The sequence below is a fragment of the Xenopus tropicalis genome, chromosome 1 (genome assembly GCF_000004195.4).
Source record: "Xenopus tropicalis strain Nigerian chromosome 1, UCB_Xtro_10.0, whole genome shotgun sequence".
Lineage (NCBI taxonomy): Eukaryota > Metazoa > Chordata > Amphibia > Anura > Pipidae > Xenopus > Xenopus tropicalis.
In genome coordinates, this window is record NC_030677.2 from 72,944,546 (window position 1) to 72,965,591 (window position 21,046).

At 37.8% G+C, this 21,046-nt stretch overlaps 1 protein-coding gene across 3 annotated transcripts in view; it reads left to right on the forward strand.

Annotated features, from left to right (window-relative positions):
• Positions 1-19,429, forward strand: part of cxxc4 (CXXC finger protein 4) — a 62,027-nt gene extending 42,598 nt beyond the window's left edge. For 2 of the 3 annotated variants that reach the window (XM_031901480.1, XM_031901482.1), the window contains one exon: positions 14,446-19,429. In XM_031901480.1, the coding sequence (XP_031757340.1) occupies positions 14,446-14,490 (45 nt within the window). In that variant the 3' untranslated portion in view covers positions 14,491-19,429. 3 annotated transcript variants of the gene reach the window in all.
• Positions 19,430-21,046: the final 1,617 nt, after the last annotated feature.

Sequence of the window (21,046 nt, forward strand, 5' to 3'; positions counted from 1 at the left end):
ACAGCCATGGTATATATGACGCTGCCAGCTGCTTTGTCAGGTTACATTAAGCTCTAGCTAATTTTTAGCACCATGGAGTGATTTAAAAGCCCACAGGAGAGTTTGCACAAATACAGGCATTAATACCTAATATGGGGAACCTATTTAAAATTTATTGGACTTTTAATGTTTTGGAAGCTGTGTTTTACCCCTCCCTAGTTCTTGCATTGCCATATTCACTGAGGAATCATCAAATGACATGATATGCAGGAATGATTCACAATTAAAAATGTCTTATTGGTTTTTTTTCTAGCACCCAGGGGTAGTTGTATGGCTTTTTTTCAGGGGCTAAACTGCTGCTAAGGCTTACATGTTTCTTATTTAGAGCTGTGGCCTTAATGCATAGGGCCTCGGTCTAGGCACTTGCAGCTGGATCCTATGGCCACAAGCCAGTGCCATCATTGACAGCACAGAATGATAGTTAATCACTTGGTTAACTAAATTACCCTAAGGGGTAGATTTATCAAAATGTAAGTTCAGAGCTGAATACATAAAAACTCACCTACATTCTATTCATTCCTATGGAATTTTAAGAAGTGTGTTTATCAACGGGTGAAAGTTAGAACTCACCTTTTGATAAATACGCTTCTAAAAACCCCATAGGAATGAATAGAATGTGGGTAAGTTTTTATATATTAAGCTCTGAACTCACATTTTGATAAATCTGCCCCTAAGAGTCTATCACTGAAAAATGGCGAAACTCTATGCTGCCGCCTTAGAATCATGTCCCAAGCAGAATCCATATTGACTGTATTAGGCCACTGTAGAAAAATTACTCCTCAGAAGTACTTTATAATTCTAAAGGTAACACATGGCCTCACCTGCACTGTATCCATTTATGGGCCATACATGGCACCTTTCTTTTGTTTCGTTAGTTGGGGCTGACCAGCCAGTGAGCAGATGAGTCCTCCTTGGGGGTTTATAATGCTTAGGGTAAGATTCCATATATGCTGATTTTGAGTTCCATGTACTAAAGCAGGGGTCCTGAACCTTTTTTTTACCAGTGAGCAACATTTAAATATAAATATTGGGGAGTAAGGCAAGCATGAAAAAGTTCCTAGGGGGTCCCAATGTGGACTGGCAGACTAAAGGAGTCTCTGTTTGGCAGTGTACACAGTGTTTATGCATCCAAAACTTGCCTCCAAGTCAGAAATTCAAGAACGAGCACCTGCTTTGAGGCCTATGGAAGCAACATTGAAGGGTTTGGTGAGTAACATGTTGCTTGCAAGCCACTGTTTGCCCATTACTGTGCTACAGTTTAGCTAAAAATCATGGGATCCTTATCTGGAATGCTTGAGACCTGGGGTTCCTTTATTGGTGCCTGCAGTCTATTCTATTGTGACTAATCTCTCCATTGGACATTCTATATAGCTCCCCAGGTTGGTGCATTATGGGCCAGATGCAGTTCAATGAGAGAAAGTCTATGGGGAATTTGCAACTGAATTATAGACATATTATTTATCATCAAATTTAATCTGGCCCTATATGTCATACTATATATGTCTGCTATGTTAAGCATTTCTCATGTATTTATTTGCTTGTACAGCTATGGTACCTGTGCTTTATGGATTGTACTGTTTTCTACTAGTTATGTCAGGTATGTATAAGTAGGCCATGGGTTGTTTTTAAAAAAGTATCTGGGAGTTTAGTGTAGGCATACTTTAGGTAGTATGTTTTGTTGTAGTATCATGAACATAAATTTACAGTTTATATTTGTTATTCCCAAATTTATTTTACTAGTCAAAAATGTAGATGATCATTCACTCCATTCACTCTAGGTTCTTGAACTTTACAGGCCATACCCTGATCTGCCTTAGCGCAAACCCCTATTCACCCAAAACACTACCTGTTCCCTGAGCCCCACACTTTTTGAAGTTTGTAGTTTGAGATTGTCCTTCCTAAATTGGGACCATTGGGAGGTGTATATTTGTGTATGTGCAATGCTTTTTTGCATTATGTTGTTGGATAGGAATAGTCTTCATAGGTGGCACTGACATATAATGCTGCATGCTAACATATTCAGTACTTTGTGAAAAGCATTAATAAAAAATACATAGATGCCATCTCTTCCTGAACCAATGCATGGTGTTGCATGCTGGGAATGTAGGCTCAGGGTAGGTTAGGTTGTTTATATGGGAGACTCAAGCTCCAACTGTGCTTTACTTTATAAGGCATCATTATGACACTGTTTGCTGAGTGATTTTTTCAGTGTGCACCTCCATTACAGCCCCATTTCCCTTACATGTTCCCAAAATGCAGAGCAGTGCAGGGTGGTTGGTGTGTGCACTTGTGTTTCTTAAAGGGACACTGTCATGATATTTATGGTGTACTTTTTCTCTCTAAACTGTGTTGATTACATAGCAAATAATTCACTTTACCATTTAAAATTTTGTTCTTCAACCAACAAATGTCTTTTTTTTAGTTGTAATATTGGTGTGTAGGCGCCATCTCAGTGCATTGAGTCTGAGCATTCAGAAAGAGCCAGTGCTGCACATTAGAACTGCTTTCAGGTAACCTTGGCCGGACTTGGATTTTTTACTATTGAGTGAAGGCTCGGACTGCCAACCCAGGGGCCCTGCAGGTTCCCCCACTGGCCACGCCACCTTCACCCCCTTGGGGCCCCCACTGCACCCCCTAAACCCCCACAAGGGCTCCGCCTGACTTCCTCCCCTGAGGGGAGGAACACAGAAGGCCGGGGGAGTGCCGACAAGGGTCCGGTCTGGGCCGTCGAGGCCCACTAGGGAGCTGCTATCTACCCATTGTTCTGCTGTCAGTTGCTAGGGGAAAAGGGAGGAAGGAAATATCACTCCAAATTGCAGTAAAAGCAGAGTAAAAGCCACATGGCTATGGCACCCTGGGAAATGAGGAATATGAGGATTCTGCTGAAGAAGCACTAGTAACTGATGTGTTTTGAAAAAAAAAAAAACATGTTTTCCCATGACAGTATTCCTTTAATCTAGTATCTAAAGCAATCTATAACATTAAGCTTGTGAAGCTGAAGCCAGGTTGGGAGTGGCTCTAGCTGCCCTGCTCACTGTCGGTGATTAGGCTATATGACATGGCACTGGCTAAACATGCTGCATTATTCTGCACTGGGAACAGTTGGGCTAATGGGGCTATAATGGAAGGGAGCACACTGATGCCGTTTTAGATGTGGGGGGGCTATATTGGTGGGAGCACTATTCCTGTTCAGAAGGGGAAAGGGAGGTCTTTGTCTACTACATTTATATGTTTGTTCTCATTAAGGTTTCACTAACTTGATGGATCATTTAAATCTAAATCCCTTAATTTTCTTAAGGGGTGTTTTTGAGATGATTTCACCTGATTTATTTTGTTGTATGTTGTAAGATTTGAATATATCTTTGAAAGTTGCAGTAAGATTTTGTTGTTAAAAGATAATACATAGTCAATGAAATTTCACAAAAATAAAATAACTGAAGGAAATACACTATAATTCAGGATGTTGATTTCACAGTGAGACATTTAAGCAGACACAATCAGTATATTCAGAACCCAGCCTTTGTCTGCATACAGTGGCTATAGGGCACAGCAATTATGTTTCCGACAACCATAATGGCGGTTCCTGACAGTCAGCAGGGAACCAGGGCTGCCACTGACTGCTTCATTGTGTGTACTTCTTCCTTGGTGTCTTATAGGAATGCCATTGTGGCCTTTAATCCCTGACCTATAGTATATGCCATTAATACTAGTGTTAGATGTAACTATACTAAAAGCCAATACAATAACAATTTTAAAATGATTAATAGCTAAAGCAAGCAGACTTGCCTAAAAGCCATGCGTATGTAATGTACACTTCTAAGAAGAAACGCAGCATGTTTATTGCTATAATTCTTAGGAAACTTCTCACCACTGTCCATTTTTACCCTAGTTGGTTATATTCTCTTTGTGTCCCAAGAGCCCCAGTTTGCTAAATGCAAATACCAAGTTGTTACTAAAAGAACAGTAACACGAAAAAAATGAAAGTGTATCAAAATAATTACAACATAATGTAGTGTTGCCCTGCTCTGGTAAAAACTGGTGTGTTTGCTACAGGAACACTACTATGGGTTATATAAGCAGGCTTCTGTGTAGCCATGGGGGTAGTTATTTAAACTGAAATAGGGCTAAATGGCACAGGTAACTAATAAGCTCTGTAAAACACCATTGAATTTTACAGAGTGTATATGTTATCTGCTATGTAACCTGTGCCTTTTCTTCTTTTTTTCCAGCTTGAATGGCTGCCCCCATAGCAGCTTATTTATATAAAATAGTGTGGTCTTTCTGAAGCAAACACAACGTTTACCAGTGCAGGGCAACATATTTTATATTAATTAGTTTAAATAATTTAATGTTTTGGTGTTTTTGTTCCTTTAACTGTTTATATGGTATGCAGGGTATCTAATTTTTTTTTAATCCAGTGTTGCTCCTAACATTGCTTTCACTCTTTTCAATTAGATTCACAGCAGCTTTAAAGTAATGATGCTGCAAAGAAGCAATTTACACATCTTAGCATTTCACACACACACACACACACACACACACACACACACACACACACACACACACATGCAAAATATACTTTGCATAGTTTAATATACAGCATTATGGACTGTGTTTTATTGTATTGGGGATTGAATATGTTTAAGGATGGATGAATCCAATGAAGTTTGGTTATGTAGAAATCTTGATTATTTCCAGGATTTGAACTTCAGAGAAAGATAATCATTTTTTGTAGTACCTTCAGAACCAGAGTTTCTAAGCAACCCAGAGATTTTATGCTCTGACTCTATTTTGCCCCTCTCCATCTTTTACATGGCCAGGTCCTTGTTCATGCCATGACTTTGACTAAGGATTTTGGACAAGGTGCCATGTCTATCATTTAAGCTGAAAATGAACAAATAACAGGGAGTGGGGTGATTGGGCTGTGGGTACCTACTACATGTTCCATTTTACCAGTGGCAGCCCTGAATATCACATGGGTAGATATGAAAGGCACATCACAAAGTTGGTGGGTCAGTATAGGTCATGAGGGGTAGGGAAATCTGGGTTTGCCCTTGGCAGATTGGGTGCGTTGGTCCAGCCTTGTATTGTGAATTGGTGGCACCAGCATCAAGGTTCCTGCAGCAGCCAACATCAATAGGTGCAGTGTACTTGCCCATTAAAAAAAAGCTTCCCTAGACATCATTTTGATACTGAGTGCCAAAAATTACACAATTTGTATAATGATTATTAAAATGTATTTATGAAATGCCAACATATTCCTCAGTGCTGTGCAATAAATGGGTGTATACATTAAACATACATATTTAAAATAGAAGCAACCAGTATCCGATATAAAAGGTGAAGAGGGACCTGCCCAAAATTGCTTACGACCTAAAATCTCAACTAGAAAAATTCTCTGAGCAGTTGTGTCTGATTCATCAAAACTCTCCCAGGCAATTTTATATATAAGCTTCAATTGCTTTGGATGCAACTCCCCTTACGCCTGCAATTACCCTGCAGTTATGGGGAAAAAGATGCATTCTGGGTAAAAAAAAAACAAATTATGTTTGAAATTGCACTTTCCAGACTGCATTTGCTGTCATATATGACCCTTTCTGTATATGTTATAAACTGGAATTACCTCTACATTTGAACGTCAGAGGCTATTCACAAGCAAAAAAAAAGTGAAGAATGAATTGGGAAAACATATTGGAAATATAGACGCTCTGATATAATAGAAAAGCATTGATTAGACTCTGTATGATGGATAACTCCAGGAGAGCAAGGAACTGGTAGACAGCAGGCTTGGTTTTTAATTTTTTATCTGGTTAGGTCTGTCAAGTTTGTTAAGGTCAATTCTTCTCAGGTTTTCCGTGCATAATGTATTCATTGACCCTGCTTCATGGCATTACCTCTTAGTGAGAGTCAGAGATGCAGGTTTCATGTGTTATCTCCCAAGGGAGCAGAGCTGCTTTTGCCAGTGTTTACATCTGAGCAGTGAAGGATGCTTCAGAGAATTCCAATCGGCTCGGATCTCATAACGCCCTTCCCCCCCCTTCATTCCCGGGAAATCTGTCTTCCCTGTCACTCAGGATAATGATTCCCTGCAAGCATAACTGAGATCTAGAAATTTACCGTAATCTCATCAATTGCTCGATTCCGCAGCTGGGTCTCTTGAATTTCTCCTGCTTAAAACGGAGTGATGGCCAACACGTAGAAGCTAATGCGCTGCCGCACAGCCTGAGATCTTTCACACGGATAATCTCTCCCATTTTGATAGGAAGACACAGGGAATTTTGGTCAGCCGCATAGTCTAACCTCTCCCTCGGTGTTCCTCATTCAAAGGTTCTTCTTTTATTGAATAGAAGTAAAATCAATAAAATGCAATTTTCAGCTATCTGCTTTATCACGTTATGGAAGGAGAAAAATAATGTCATATTAGTCCAGTATTTACTCCAGAGAGATAAAGGCCCTTGTGCTAATTCTGGGAAAATGTCATAGAGAAAATTTCTACAGAAAATACTTGGTTTTAGTTTTTAAAGGGATACTAATTTTTTTTAATAAAGAATCTGCCTTTTATGAAGAAGTAAATGCTTTATTCACCAGTCAGCATCAGACTGGGGCAGTGGTGGCCCACTGCAGTCTCCAGGGCAAGCGTGCATGTGTGCATACTGCTTCTGAACTTCTGGCAGTGGAGGGGGCTAGGTCTGCGGGGGGGCCCATGAGGGCCGGGGCCCACTGGATTTTTTCCCGGTGGCCCAGGCCGACCCTGTCACCAGTAATCATGATAGCATATTTATTGCCTTCTCTTTCTGTAGTCCCTAATACATAGTACAGCAAAAAGAGGGCTAGATAGATTATTTCATCATTCTAGTGCCATTTTGCAACTTACATCATTAACCTTTTGTGCAAATAGCTAATTGCCACATTAAAAAATTTCTCATCCATATAGCAGCTGAATACAGTGTGTCTTCTCATGTGTGATCTCCCTAGAAACTGCCTAGGGGTGCTTAAGAGTCATGGGAGCTATTATTACCAGACTATTTAACCCTTGTGATAGAGCCCTGACCTCCATTGATTCTATGTTTCCTCTTACTGTATCTCACCTAATATGAGATAGATATAAGAGTCCCTTGTATACCCTCCTTTAGATCAGCTGTTTTGCACAATCACAGGCTGAGCTGTATATCTGGTTTGGCTCGTTTCAGCCATATTGGCCAAATACATGGCATGAGTAAAGGCACTTCCACTTACCACATGCATTTCTCACACTGACTATAAATTTATCATTATACAGAGAGCAGTTTTGAAAATGGCAGCGCTTGGACCACATGCACTTGATGGTATGCACTGTACCTTCAGCATGCTAATTACAGCATGCAAATGTTAGTATGAGCATTTTACCAAGGCAAAACAAATATGTATGGTATGGGACCTGTTATCCAGGATGCTCGGGACCAAGGGTATTCCGTAATTTGGATCTTCATACCTTAAGTCTACTAAAAAGATCAACAAAACAATAATTAAATCCAATAGGATTATTTTGCATCCAATAAGGATTATTTATATCTTAGCTGGGATCAGTTACATGGTACTGTTTTATTATTACAGAGAAAAAGGAAATCAGTCTTAAAATTCTGAATTATTTGATTAAAATGAAGTCTATGGGAGATGGGTTTTCCGTAATTTGGAGCTTTCTGGATAACATGTTTCCGTATAAGGGATCCCATACCTGTACTGATTTAGTTGTTAGATGAGAGCTCATAAAGGTGTACCTTGTTAATACAGATATCAACTTTTTAATGTCTAAATCTTTGTATTTATGTAGATTTAGAAGCGGGCTAACTCTTAAGCCTAAGGACCCACGGGTTCAGTTGCCCATGATAGATCTCTGCTATCGCGGGTGACTAACTGCTCAGAAATGGAGTTGCCCGGTGGAAAGCTCTTCCCATCACTCCAGTATTCCAAAGTCGCGCAAAGTTTCCTACTGCATGCAACTTTGCGTGACTTTAAAAAAGCGACGTGTGGATCTTTAGGCTAACACTTGAGAGAGCACCACATTTTCTATACATTAATATAATGGATAGCTATAATGTGTTTCTCTTTTTATCCTAGTAGACCAATAAGGATATTTATTTTTATATTCATCATTTTTAGATCAAGAGACAGATAAAAGGGATTGCAACTCAGTAGGGCTCATGTATGTCCTCAAGAGCAGTTATAGTCCCTGCAATTTCCCTACTCACTTACATGTAAAACCCCTTTCATTAAAGGTACTTGTGTCGAAATGGCCTCCTTTATTCCCAACAACAAAAGGTGCAGCACACTTGCTCCTAAAGAATTGTGTGTAGTGTCACTTGCACGCCAAACACTGGAAAATGACACCAGGCAGACGTCCGCGCAATTGAGTCAAATTTCTGTGGAAACGCGCATGCAGTTAATTTTGTCGAATCACAGCACATTTGCTGCAAATGCCCTGCCCCCTTGCAACTGCAATTACACTGGAACTGCATTTTTTTTTAAAAACACGGTTATTGCTCTTGAAATTGCAATTTCAAGTGCACTTGCAGACATAAATGTGCCCAAATGGCTGCTGCTTAGCAAATGCAGTTTTGAAGGACAGGATGCAGGGATCTTGGGCGTCTATGTTAATATATTGTACGGTTACAACAGAGCTCAGAAATGGTTTCTTTGAGCCCATGATTTACTCCCATTTAATAGTATGCAAATGCATGCTAAACTTTTAGCAGGCCAGCAATGAAGTACTGTAAAAAGGCCATTGTGAATGATGGTACGTATCACAAAACTCATTGCACTTTGGGAGAGTCATGAGTCTCAGTGGGCATTTGACATGTACGTGACTTTTTGTTTGCTACCTTGTTGTCTGAATCACTGACCCCAGCAAGCAGAAACAGATTCACTGTGAGGGATTAATTATTGTCAGTATTATTTTTAAGTTCCTATTTTTCTATTGTTCTTCCATTCTAACCTCTAAACTGCTTTCTGGTAGGTACATTAATTAAGCCCTAGCAATTAGAAGTCGAAACTACAAGCCTGACAGAGACTTTTGCTGTCTAGCTCATGCTACAAAGTAAATCATAAGGTGACCTACCCTTGCAATAACCTGTTTTAGAATAAGGTTTCCCTCAAGCAAACCGCATGCTATGCTAGATCTGTTATTCGCCATTACTCCTGTTGGCCTGTAATGCATATTTGATAATAAATGGAGATTGCACTTAAGTGTTTTTTCCTGCAGATGCTTTGCACACTTACTGGACAACCTAATGCACGTTTAATGTGTGTCGTTCTCTTTTCTATGAATGATCTAGCTTGCCAAGAGTTTCTATGAATAATTTATTGCACATGTTTTAACCTTAGAAGGAATATTCCAAAATGCTAGGGCACATTAGTATTAGCTGAAGGCTAGCAGGGGTCACTAAATGTATTATGTAAATCTGAGTGGTATTTTTGGTTATTAAAACACGTTATTGAGGCTAATGAAAAAATCCTTATTAGTACTGATTGTTTCCTGAGTGCATTTGGACCTTTCTGTAAGCACAGATTTTTATTTGCATTACCAGGTATAAGAATAGGGCTGATGTTTCTTTTTGAGCACTCCCATACTTCTTGCTTTTTCCTTTATAAATAATGTGTCATATAAATGTGCACCAGGACTATAAAATATTTTATAACACCATCCTCAACGTAAAGGCAACCTTGAACATTGTAGTCTAGTATTTTACTCATATATCTCACATTATTAGGTGCCTTTATATATGTATTGCAGACATATGTCACTATACAAATACAGGTATAGGACCCATTATCCAGAATGCTCGGGACCAAGGGTATTCCGGATAAGGGGTCTTTCCGTAATTTGGATCTCAATGCCTTAAGTCTACTAAAAAATCAATAAAACATTAATTAAACCCAATAGGATTGTTTTGCATCCAATAAGGATTAATTATATCTTAGTTGGAATCAATTACAAGGTTCTGTTTTATTTCTACATAGAAAAAGGAAATCAGTTTTAAAATTCTGAATTATTTGCTTAAAATGGAGTCTATGGGAGACGGGCATTCCGTAATTCGGAGCTTTCTGGATAACGGGTTTCCGGATAAGGGGTCCGATACCTGTATATGGACAAAATGCAGCAGTAGAGGACGGTTGATTGTCATTTCTAAAAGTGCATTTACATTGTAATTAAATGAGGGAAATACAACCATTTTAATGCCTTGGATTTTATAATGGAATATTCTATGTGGATAAGACCATTGAAAATGATGGTAAATATCAAATGATTTGCAGAGACCATTCTACTGCACATGTTCTAAAGGGGGCATGGGTTAATGTTTTAATGATTAAATATTAATTTTCCCTTCTGAAACACTCCAAACATGTTCCAAAGGTCTTCTTACAGTGGCGAGGTTTCTTTTTTAGAGACACGCCCTACCACTCAGTTTCTATTGGGCATTTGAATACATATGGTATAAGATTTAGTAACATATTTGAAATATATATTTCTGCAGACTATCACAGTATATCCTTGTTATTATTCTTTATTGTGTAGCTTTGCATGCCCCAGTGTATCATAAATCTAAGGTCCCAAATGTATTCCTACGCACTATGGTCACTTTTCTCAGTAGACATTTAACTTGCCTGTAAAAATTGAACCTGGGAGCCCTGGACAGCAATGTGCCACCTTGCTGCCTTATATAAAATGTTTAAGAACTGGATATAAAGATTATTAGACTGACCAAACCATCATTTCAGATTTAGCATTTTATAAAGAGATATCTTTATGATGTCTTATCTTTAACTTCCCATGGCTTAGGTGCCTTTTCTGCAGTGTTAAACTGGATATACATAGACAAAAGGTTCACCTTTTACATTATATTTTAGCATGTTATATAATGTCCTATTCCTAGTAACTTTGCAATTGGCCTTTATTATTTATTTGTTATAGGTATTGTATTATTTCCCTTCCTCTTATCTTTATGATGTCTTATCTTTAACTTCCCATGGCTTATGTGCCTTTCCTGCAGTGTTAAACAGGATATACATACTGTAGACAAAAAGGTTAACCTTTTACGCTATATTTTTAGCATGTTATAGAATGTCCAAATTCAGATATTAATGACCCGGAGAGTATTCAGGTGCACCTGAGGAAGGCTGTTAGCCGAAACATGTAGTGCTGTGATGTCTCAATAAAATTACACAAATCCACTGAGAAAATGTGTACTCTCCGGGTCATTAATATCTGAATTTGGAAATGTTGTACAGCCAGCATGGGGTCTGTAACCTGTTGAGGAGTACCTACAGATAACACTGGAGGCTACTGCAGGACTTTTACTTATATTGTTATAGAATGTCCTATTCCTAGCAACTTTGCAATTGGCCTTTATTATTTATTTGTTATAGATTTTGTATTATTTGCCTTCCTCTTCTACATCCTTCCAGTTTATAAATAGGAGTCACTGACCCCAGAAGCCAATTAACTATTGCTCTGTGAGGCTACAATCTTATTGTTACTTTTTATTTTTTATATTTCTATTCAGTCCCTCTCCTATTCGTATTCCAGTTTCTCGTTCAAACCACTGCCTGGTTGCTAAGGTAAGCACGACCCTAGCAACCAAATAGCTGCTAAAATTCCAAACTGGAGAGCATCTGAACAAAAAGCTAAATAACTACAAAAAATAAATAGTGAAAACCAGTTGCAATTTGATTCAGAATATCAATGTTTATGTAATTAAAAGTTAATTTTAAGGAGGCTTGTCCTCCTGTTATGATTATCTCATAAGCCTGGGATCAAATGATTAATTGAACCTACCATTTTTTAAGAAAACATGGAGATAAAAATGTTTGCAATAGGCCTATATGAAGGATTCTTTTTTGGCTTCATTTTAATCAGACCCTTTTGGCCTAGCTTGCATTCTCAGCTGATATGAATTAGGTATCTATTATCTGTTGTGATTTCTCAGTATTCCACTTGATTTCTCTTCTTCCTTCTACATACAGTAGGGACCACCGAAGTTGAAAAGGGATTAATAACTTGCAGCTGAACTTCCATGTGTTTCTTAGAGGGTCTCCATTCTTGGCAAAAATCTAGCGAGCAATGGGTGCACCAAAAAGCACATTCTTCAAATTCCAAAGTATTAGCGGCAGAAAATTCTGACATTTATAAATACAATCGGTTGTCAACTGGACTTTGAGAACTGTAGAAAGAAAACAGGAAATCGGATTATTAATACTGAATATCAGACTAAACCAATAAATCATGAATCCAAAGCTTTTTTTGACTTGAAATGAAAAAGCCAGGCACTTCAGAGCAAAGTTATGACCTTGGCATTGACTTCTACATTTTAATTACACAAGCCTAATGCTAACCATGATAACACAGCACCTAATTCTGCTCAGTTTGACAGTAAACACATACAAAGGGCTGTGGGCTATATTCTATCCCTCGAGACAGGTTTGTGTCCACATGGTCAGACCTCATACATTGTGGGTCCCACATGATATTCATTTCTAAGGCCCTGCTATTTATTAGCTGCAATGACAAGCAATTTCAGTCTGCAATCTCCTGCTTCTAAATCACCTATTGTCATAGAGTGGAAGAGAAATTCTAAGTGGAAGAAACAATCAAACTGGGCTTCGTTCTGCTGCTGAGAAACAATTTATGAAAATTCATGCCTCTAGAGAAATGCATTAATATTAGAAACTACATTGTGTATGCAGGCAGCGTCCCTAGGAAATCAGAGAAGATAAACTTGGGAATTGTCTGCTGGCATACTACCCTGACCATCATTTTCTAAACCTTGCAGTGAGTTTTTATCAACACTGTACCTGCACCACCACAATAGTTGATCTATAATATCACCCCAGTTGGGCGCCAGTCCTGGAAAACAACTGATTACCCTACTATATTGCACTTTATCATGCTGACACTTTCTGTTGTAAGTCTAATAAGGAACCTTGCTTTCTGAGCAAACCATAATAGACAGCATGAATACTAAAGGAACAAAACATACCCACCCCTTTATGATTAACAGTCCATATACTAAAGCAGTACTGTCCAGTTTAGTATATGTTTTGGACGAGGTATATGTCATTTAGTATGCTTGAGGGCCAGATTAAATTAAAATGATGATGTCATACACTGAGGTCATACATAGAGCCTTTGAGCAGACTGGGAACCATACATATCGTTTGAAGGGCCACATACGGCCATGGGCCTCCAGTTGGACAGCCCTGACTTAGAGTATAAAGTATTTTAGGGAACGATTCTAAAGTAGCATTTGACATTGTTTATTACCAGCTGCTAATTTTTTGCTCCTTTTGTATTAAGCAAGTCTGTAATATATGTGGTGCAGGGGCATTCTGTTTCTCTAATCTTCAGTGTATGACCAAGCCGTTTATGATTAACAGTCCATATGCTCAAAGGTTATTGTGGATGTGGGGGTTTAATGGCTACAAGAAATTGCAGGTGGAGGAAGAGAAGTATATAGAGCAGCGGTTCTCAACCTGTGGGTCGGGACCCCTTTGGGGGTCGAACGACCCTTTCACAGGGGTCGCCTAAGACCATCGGAAAACACATTTCCGATGGTCTTAGGAATAATTTTATGGTTTGGGGTCACCACAACATGAAGAACTGTACTGAAGGGTCCCGGTATTAGGAAGGTTGAGAACCACTGATATAGAGTGACATTATCCTTCACAGGAGAGCCCTCTGTACAATGAACACCTCCTGTTCTGTAAGTCTGAAACACAGGAAGTAACTGGGGGTTCTTAGTACTTTTATATAAGAAACAAGTTTGTAACTTGTTTGCTAAACGTAGATGAGGTTGTTATTCGGAGCAGGAGGAGGACAATCATTTTATATAATAGATGTTAACAGTGAACGTTTGAAGTGAATCGTTTGAGTGTTCTAGGACAGAGCCCAAATTTATAGGTTTATGTGTGTATGTGTGTGTGTGTGTGAGAGAGTGTTGTCTTCAAGTCCTTGAGCACTATATATATATAATAATGGTGCCAGTGGCAAACACCCAGACCCAGTTGCCATTTTTCATTTTGACTTCTATAGGATTTTAGTACCTGATCCTAACCCACCCCTCCTAACCCAACCCAGCAATCCACCTCCATTTATAGACCCGCACCCGATGTGCCCCTTTCTGACATCATGAAGGGGGCAGAGCCCACCTATAAATAGAGGCTGACAGAGATGGAAGCTGGGCATTGTAAGGTTAGGGCAGGTACGGCAGAAGGAAGAGCTTGGCCTGCAACCCCCAGTCTTGTGTGGATGTCGGCTAGAACCCATGTTTCAGGCCTACCTGCACATCACTAATGTAGTGTTATTTTATATTTTTTGCTATTACCCTACAAAGCAAAATGTGGTTAAATATTCTGTTTTCTTCTTTTCAACAGAGAACACCGGTCCCCAGTGCTGAAGCATTCCGATGGTTCTTTTAAGCTGTTAAAAATGTTATTTTAAAGGCACTCAGAAGTGAATGACAAAAACTGGTCATGTTTTGGGAACTGCAAATGTCCACAACTGAAGAATTTACCGAAAGACTATTTTCATTTATGTACAGAGGGTTCTTCAAACATATGGAAAGGAAATAAATAATCACCTGAGCCTTGGGATCTGCTGGTTCACCTACATTTAATACACAGGTTCATACTTTAATGTAATTTAGCTATAATTAACAGTGAAATTGTTGTCTACTTTCAAATGACTGATAGGAAATCATTTGGGTAAACCCCCTGCTGTAAAATTATGTAACTTTGAAAAAAAAAAAAAAAAACATATCTATACTTCATTTCCAAATATGTGTTTCAGTACTGTAAACTGTACAGATAGCTGCTTGTATTTTGTGCATTTAGACACAAGGAGACAATCATGTCTGAGCATCTATATGAAGATTAACAGTTTGTACTCAGCAGTGTGGTTCTGCAACCTAAATCTGGAGCAATAAATTCTAGCTTTAAACGTTATTTTGCCAGCTGGTTAGTCACAGCAGCAGCAGCGACAGCACTGTATTACAACATGCATCCCCGGAGACCCGATTTGTAATTCCCCAAGGTTAAAAGATGATGACCCATCTATCAATAATTGTCAAGCGTAGGGAAAATGAGGAGAGCAAATTTATATCATCGCATCTGTTAAAAATGGCCGAGCTACTTTATTATCTAGAAACGCCTTCAACATTCTTATACCCAAGGTATCATCTAAGCAAATGGATGAACCATTGCAGTTGGTGGGCACTTGTGTCATTTGAAAAAAAATTCTTTGTTCAAAGGATATCCCTTGTAATAAAGCACTTACCACAACTGACCCAATTTCATTGTAGGGCCGTGTCAGGCAGCATACAGTATTGTAGTTCGTCCAGTAGGACCAATCTTTTGAATTATTTGTTCAGGGAAACAGAAGTGTACTGTGACCATGTAACTGAGTACATGCCTTCTGATTAGGTTTTTCTATAGTAACTGTAAACACTGTAAAATATAAATGCATTCTCACTGGAATGACCAAAGTAAAATACACACAAGCACACACACATACACACATAAATATATATGTATGCAGCAGATGGGCAATTCCAGACATGATAGTTTTTCCCAAAAAGTGCAGAAAAATAACTAATTTAATCTGTAACGTGTCATTTCAAGGATCTCATTTAATATGTGTGATGTCTCCATCTGTATAACATCTTAGGTACCCTCAGTATACAGTCACTTGGTATGATTAGTTGCAGATTATCCTGACACTTTAATTCTTAGTTAATGTCAACTGAATTAAAAGTATCTCTTTAGTAAAACATACCTAATGCATAGTATTCTATTTGCAAATAATTTTATTGTTGTTAAAGGTACTCGTTATTAGTAGGGATGCACCGAATAAATCATTGGCGGAATTAGCCGAATTCCAAATCCAAAGAGATCTGACCAAATGCAGAAGCAAAACCTTATTTGTATATATCAAATTTTAGGGGGGAAAATGGTTCTGTGAACCAAAAATTGTCCAGAGCTGTAAAGTCAGCTGTAAAGTCACATGTCTTTAAGAAGAGCATTTACTAAGATTTTATTTTGTTTTTTAAGATTCAGATTTTTTTGCGCTAAAACTCGAAAAGTTTCGAAAAAAAGTTGCAACTTTTCTGGGATTTATTATGCGACAATCCTGAATCCGAATATACACCTTCTAAAACCTAGATCATGTAGAAGTCAATGGCAGATGTCCCTTCCCTGGAATCTCCATCTTTGCTTTGAACTTTTAGAGGTTTTTGGATTTTTGACACTGGCTTTTGTGCGACAAGTTTTCAGTTTTCACAACTTTTCTGCAACTTTTTCCCAAACGTGCTTTTTCAGATCAGATTTTTTTGTTTCACAAAGTGTGGAAAATTTGAGTTTTAGTAAATCTGCCTTTAAGGGTTCAAATTTGGTTTTAATAAATACAAGGGCAGATGTATTAAAATAAGTTATTTTCTACTATGCATGAAAATTGCAGCACAAAACAGCAATCTCTATTTTTTTTTCAAACCTGAGTTTCCCAGATTAGTCAGTCAAAACCTTTGCAACCATATAACGTCCAAATGCCTCTATAGCGTCCTAGCGCTGACGTATGGCATAATAACTAGTGCAGGGAATCTTCTTGCTTCATTTGTCTTTTCGTACTGGTTTAATTTTGTAATTAGGTAGCCTTTTATATAAGTTAGAGCAAAAAAGGGAACGTTGTGCTTACCCCTACTTTTGAAACCATTAGGTGGGGGTGCAATGAGGTTGTGACCACAAGATTCATACAAACAGCAACCAGAGGTCCTCTGCAATCATTATCAATAAATATAGGGCATTAGGACATTCTGTGCATTAAGATGCCAAGAAATGCCCTCCCCTTTATGCAAAACAGGGATTGTTAGTCCATATATTGCAATATATTCAAGCTGGCCAACTACGTCAAAGTCCTCACTGGTCTGGCCAGTCCTACACTTACTTTTATCTGATTCATAAAGACTTGTAGTAGTTGGCCAGCTTGAATATATTGCAATATATGGACAAACAATCCCCGTTCTGCTTAAAGGGGAGGGCATTTCTTGGCAGCTTAATGCACACAATGGAACAATACATTTTTTTCACAGATTAACATGATTTTTCCAGTTTGAGTTTTTTTTCGCAAAATATATATTTGAAAATGAATAAACCTGTCCCTTAGGATTTGACCAAACCAGAATAATTTAAAACAGGCTGCAGTTCAGCCAAATCTTGGATTCAAATTATGAATTTGTGCATCCCTAGTCATTAGTGTGTTCTTGCTTAGCCGGTCTCCATCATTTTGTCTGGAATTGCCCATCTCTTGTAGATTCTCCAAAATAGATACTCTGATGCCCCCCTACAGTAGTTTATTTTGGAGATCTGTGTCTACAGTGTCGGACTGGCCCACCAGGATACCAGGAAAACTCCCGGTGGGCCCAGGTGTCAGTGGGCCCTCTTGCTTCTACATATTTAGCCTATTTCATGGTCATTCCCTATTTCTGTATGGGAACAAGGAAACTTGATGGATGGAGGAATCGAGTATAGTATGTAGAGAAAAGAGACAAAGATAATAAAGAGTTTGAGGGAGGAGAGGAGGGATTAAAGTTTTGAGAGTGGGCCCATGGTCCAGGGTTTTCTGGTGAGCCCCTGCCATCTCAGTCCGACACTGTGTGTCCAGCTTACCAATTAAGCATTAAAAGGATCTAAAAATGAATGTTTAATTTCGATCGTCTTCAGTAGATAGCAGCTAAGCATAAGTCAACGTAGAAATCTAACCTGCAATTGAGTGTTGTATCTTTTTATTCTCTGTTTGGCGTTAGGTTTATTTAAGCATTGTGAATCCATACATTTCTGCAAGGTACTACAAAAATAGCTATTCCCCTCCCCCCACCCACCCTGCCTCCCAAAAACAATTGTCAAATATATTGCCAAGCTCAATAAGTTCTTTTTTTTTAAATAAGCTGCATTGCCAGATTTTAATTGACTGGCAGATAGCAAGTTATTCAAATAACTTTAGTTGATAAAAAAAAGCCTTATTCGCACGTGCTGTTTACCTTGCTTTGCCTTTTTTTAAAAAAAAATCGCAATTACTCTTTCAAAAGTAGAAACGAGTCAGTTCACGCTACATTAGGTGTACAATATCTACCAAGATACTACAAGCGATGTACTCACTGTCTAATACCCTAATGTTGCATGTCTTGATGTGTGTGTGGGAGTGTTCTTTTTTTTTTTATTCCTTGGACCGATGGATCTATATTGTAAATGTGCTGTTTTATCTGTTCGAATTGAAACTGAAAACAAAATGATTATTTTTTTTTTTGTTAGTCATGTTAATAATTCTGAATATTGTTCTTTAGACTATATATATTTTACTTTTTCCCGTTTCCCCCCCGATTTGTGATCAAAGAGCATTCTGTTTTAGTGTTTGTTTGTTTTCTTCGCTCACCAAACATTTCTTTTTGAATAAATGATTTTCTGATACATATTTTGGATGTTTTCAAAATGAAACTCATTTTGCGGTTTCTTTTGAAACGCAAGTATTAAAAAATAAAAGTGATGTTTAGCTATAATGTATATTGCAATTAGAGGACAGACAGTACTGGGAAAAAAAAATAAAATAAAAAAGATTTTCTTTCAAGGTGCACTAGATGAAAATAATGTGATAATGAATATGTACGCTATTTGTGGGTAAATTTTCATTTCAAGTTTTGTACTAGGAAACAATGCTTATTTGTGTTTCAGACCCCTTGGCATGTAACTCTTACAATTAATTCAAAAAGGATACAAATATTTACTTTGGTTACAGCTATAATCAGATAATGAGGGAAGAAATGTATTAAATGAAAATTACTATTACTATTTAGGTTTAAATATATCCGCAGCAGAAAACAGTAGTAGGCCTTTGATCATGGTTAGATACATAGTGATTTCAAACAGTCGGTTCCATGTAGCAGCTAAATGTTCCAGATTTTGTTTGTCATTACATTTGGCAGTCTCACACTGAGATCTACTATGTTCCTGGTGAATAAAAAGACAGCTCCTACTGGATGCTAGAATGATTACACGTTCATAAAAACAAGGAAACTTCGTTTATTAGGATCATTAAGCGGCCCACCAATATGCACTCCCTTCACAGTATTCTACTATTTCTGAACTGTGCTGTTATCTATTACATTTTCTAACAGATATATGTGTAAGGTGTATGTATGCTTGTGCAGTTATGGAAAAAAAAAGCAGTTTTGGAAAACAGTGTATTTATGAGAAAAAAAAAATCACCTATGGGGCATGTACAAAATTGTAAAAATACACATTAAATTTGCCCGGTAAAGTTGTTTTTTGTGACATTTCTGTGTTGTTAAATAAAGGACTTTAGTATTACAAACACTTGCATTTATCTATAAGTAACAACATTTTTACCTCCACAAATTAAATGCAGAACAGAAACACAATCACTGGTTACGCTTTTGAATAGATTAACTCTTGTTAATTATTAGCAGAAAATATTGGTAGCTGAAAAAACTTTATTCAGAACTAAAGGTCAAACTAACGCAAATTCATCTTGTTTTTTTTCCGAGAGCGGAAGGTTTTGTTGTAGCCTACGAAATACATCATTTGGCTATAAATGTAGATTTAGTTATCATTCTAAAATGTGTTGATTGCTGTGGGATATGTCTCAACCCTGTTTGTGGTGTCTTGTTAAAAAAATATTAAATATGAAAACATCTTTATTACAAAATACTTTGTACTGGCCGCATTTTGTTTTTATCTGGAAAAAGCCATTGTTTGTATTTTGGTAAATTTAGATGTTTTGGAAAATATTTTCAGCATTGGTAAATAAATAAATATTTATTATATATATTTATAAATAGAAATACATACAGGTAGGGTTTTCTGTTATGCAGAATGCTCAGCAGCTGGGGGTTTCTGGATAAGTGATCTTTCTGTAATATGGATCACCATTCCTTTAATAAACCCAAAAGAATTGTTTTGCATCCGGTAAGGATTAATTATATCTTAGTTGGGATCAAGTACAAGGTACTGTTTTATTATTACAGAGAAAAAGGACATTTTTTAAAAAAAAAATTGAATTATTTGTTTAAATGGAGTATATGGATGATGGTCTATAATGGATATTAGAGGTTACCAAGCTGTGCCATGATTATATAGAGGCCATAGGCCAAATCTTTTATACAGGTCTAACACCAAGGTGACTTCCAATAGCCTTGAACAACATATATTATAATGCACTAGTTTTAGTTTGTTTTGTGACCAGTGGCGTATTTACCATACAGACACTCAAGGGCCCATGTCTAGGGCAGCAGCTTGGATTTCTGTATGGTAAATACAATTTTTTGTGAAAAAAAAATTCTGCCTCTTCCACTGCCACCTGATACTTTCTTATGAAATTCTGCAGCAGAGGTGGGGGTAGGGGGTGCCTGTGCTGTGCCGCAAAGTAATGTCACCAAAATACAGCCCTGTGTGTAATGCAAGGAGTTTATTAGTGCCTTTGTATAATATAGGCAATGTAAAATACTCTATCACAACATAAACCCAAACAGATAATAAACAGAAGTCATGTGATACTTCGTGAACAAATCACAAGTCACATGATCACAAGTCACTTGGAAGGCTTTTGCCTTTCAAGAGTAAACTCAGCAATAGAAAATACAGGAGATTCTGGCACTGGAAAAGGGGGGGGGGGAAATTACAACTAATAGTGTAGGAAATACAGCAATTGTGGTATTGTAATATAAATGCAAAAAAAAGAGCAGTGGGCTAGTATCCCATGAGGGTAGGGTGGTGTGTGAGAATGCACATGTTCTTCAGTGCAACATTGTAAATTACACTGTTGCACTGAAGAACATGTGTACTCTCCAGGTTATTTGGATTGAATTTGAAAGTTGTACAGCCAGCACGGGGCCTGTTACCTGTTGATGAGTACTTCCTTTGAATACTGGAACCTATGGTAGGACTCTGAATTTTCAATTGCGGGTGTGTG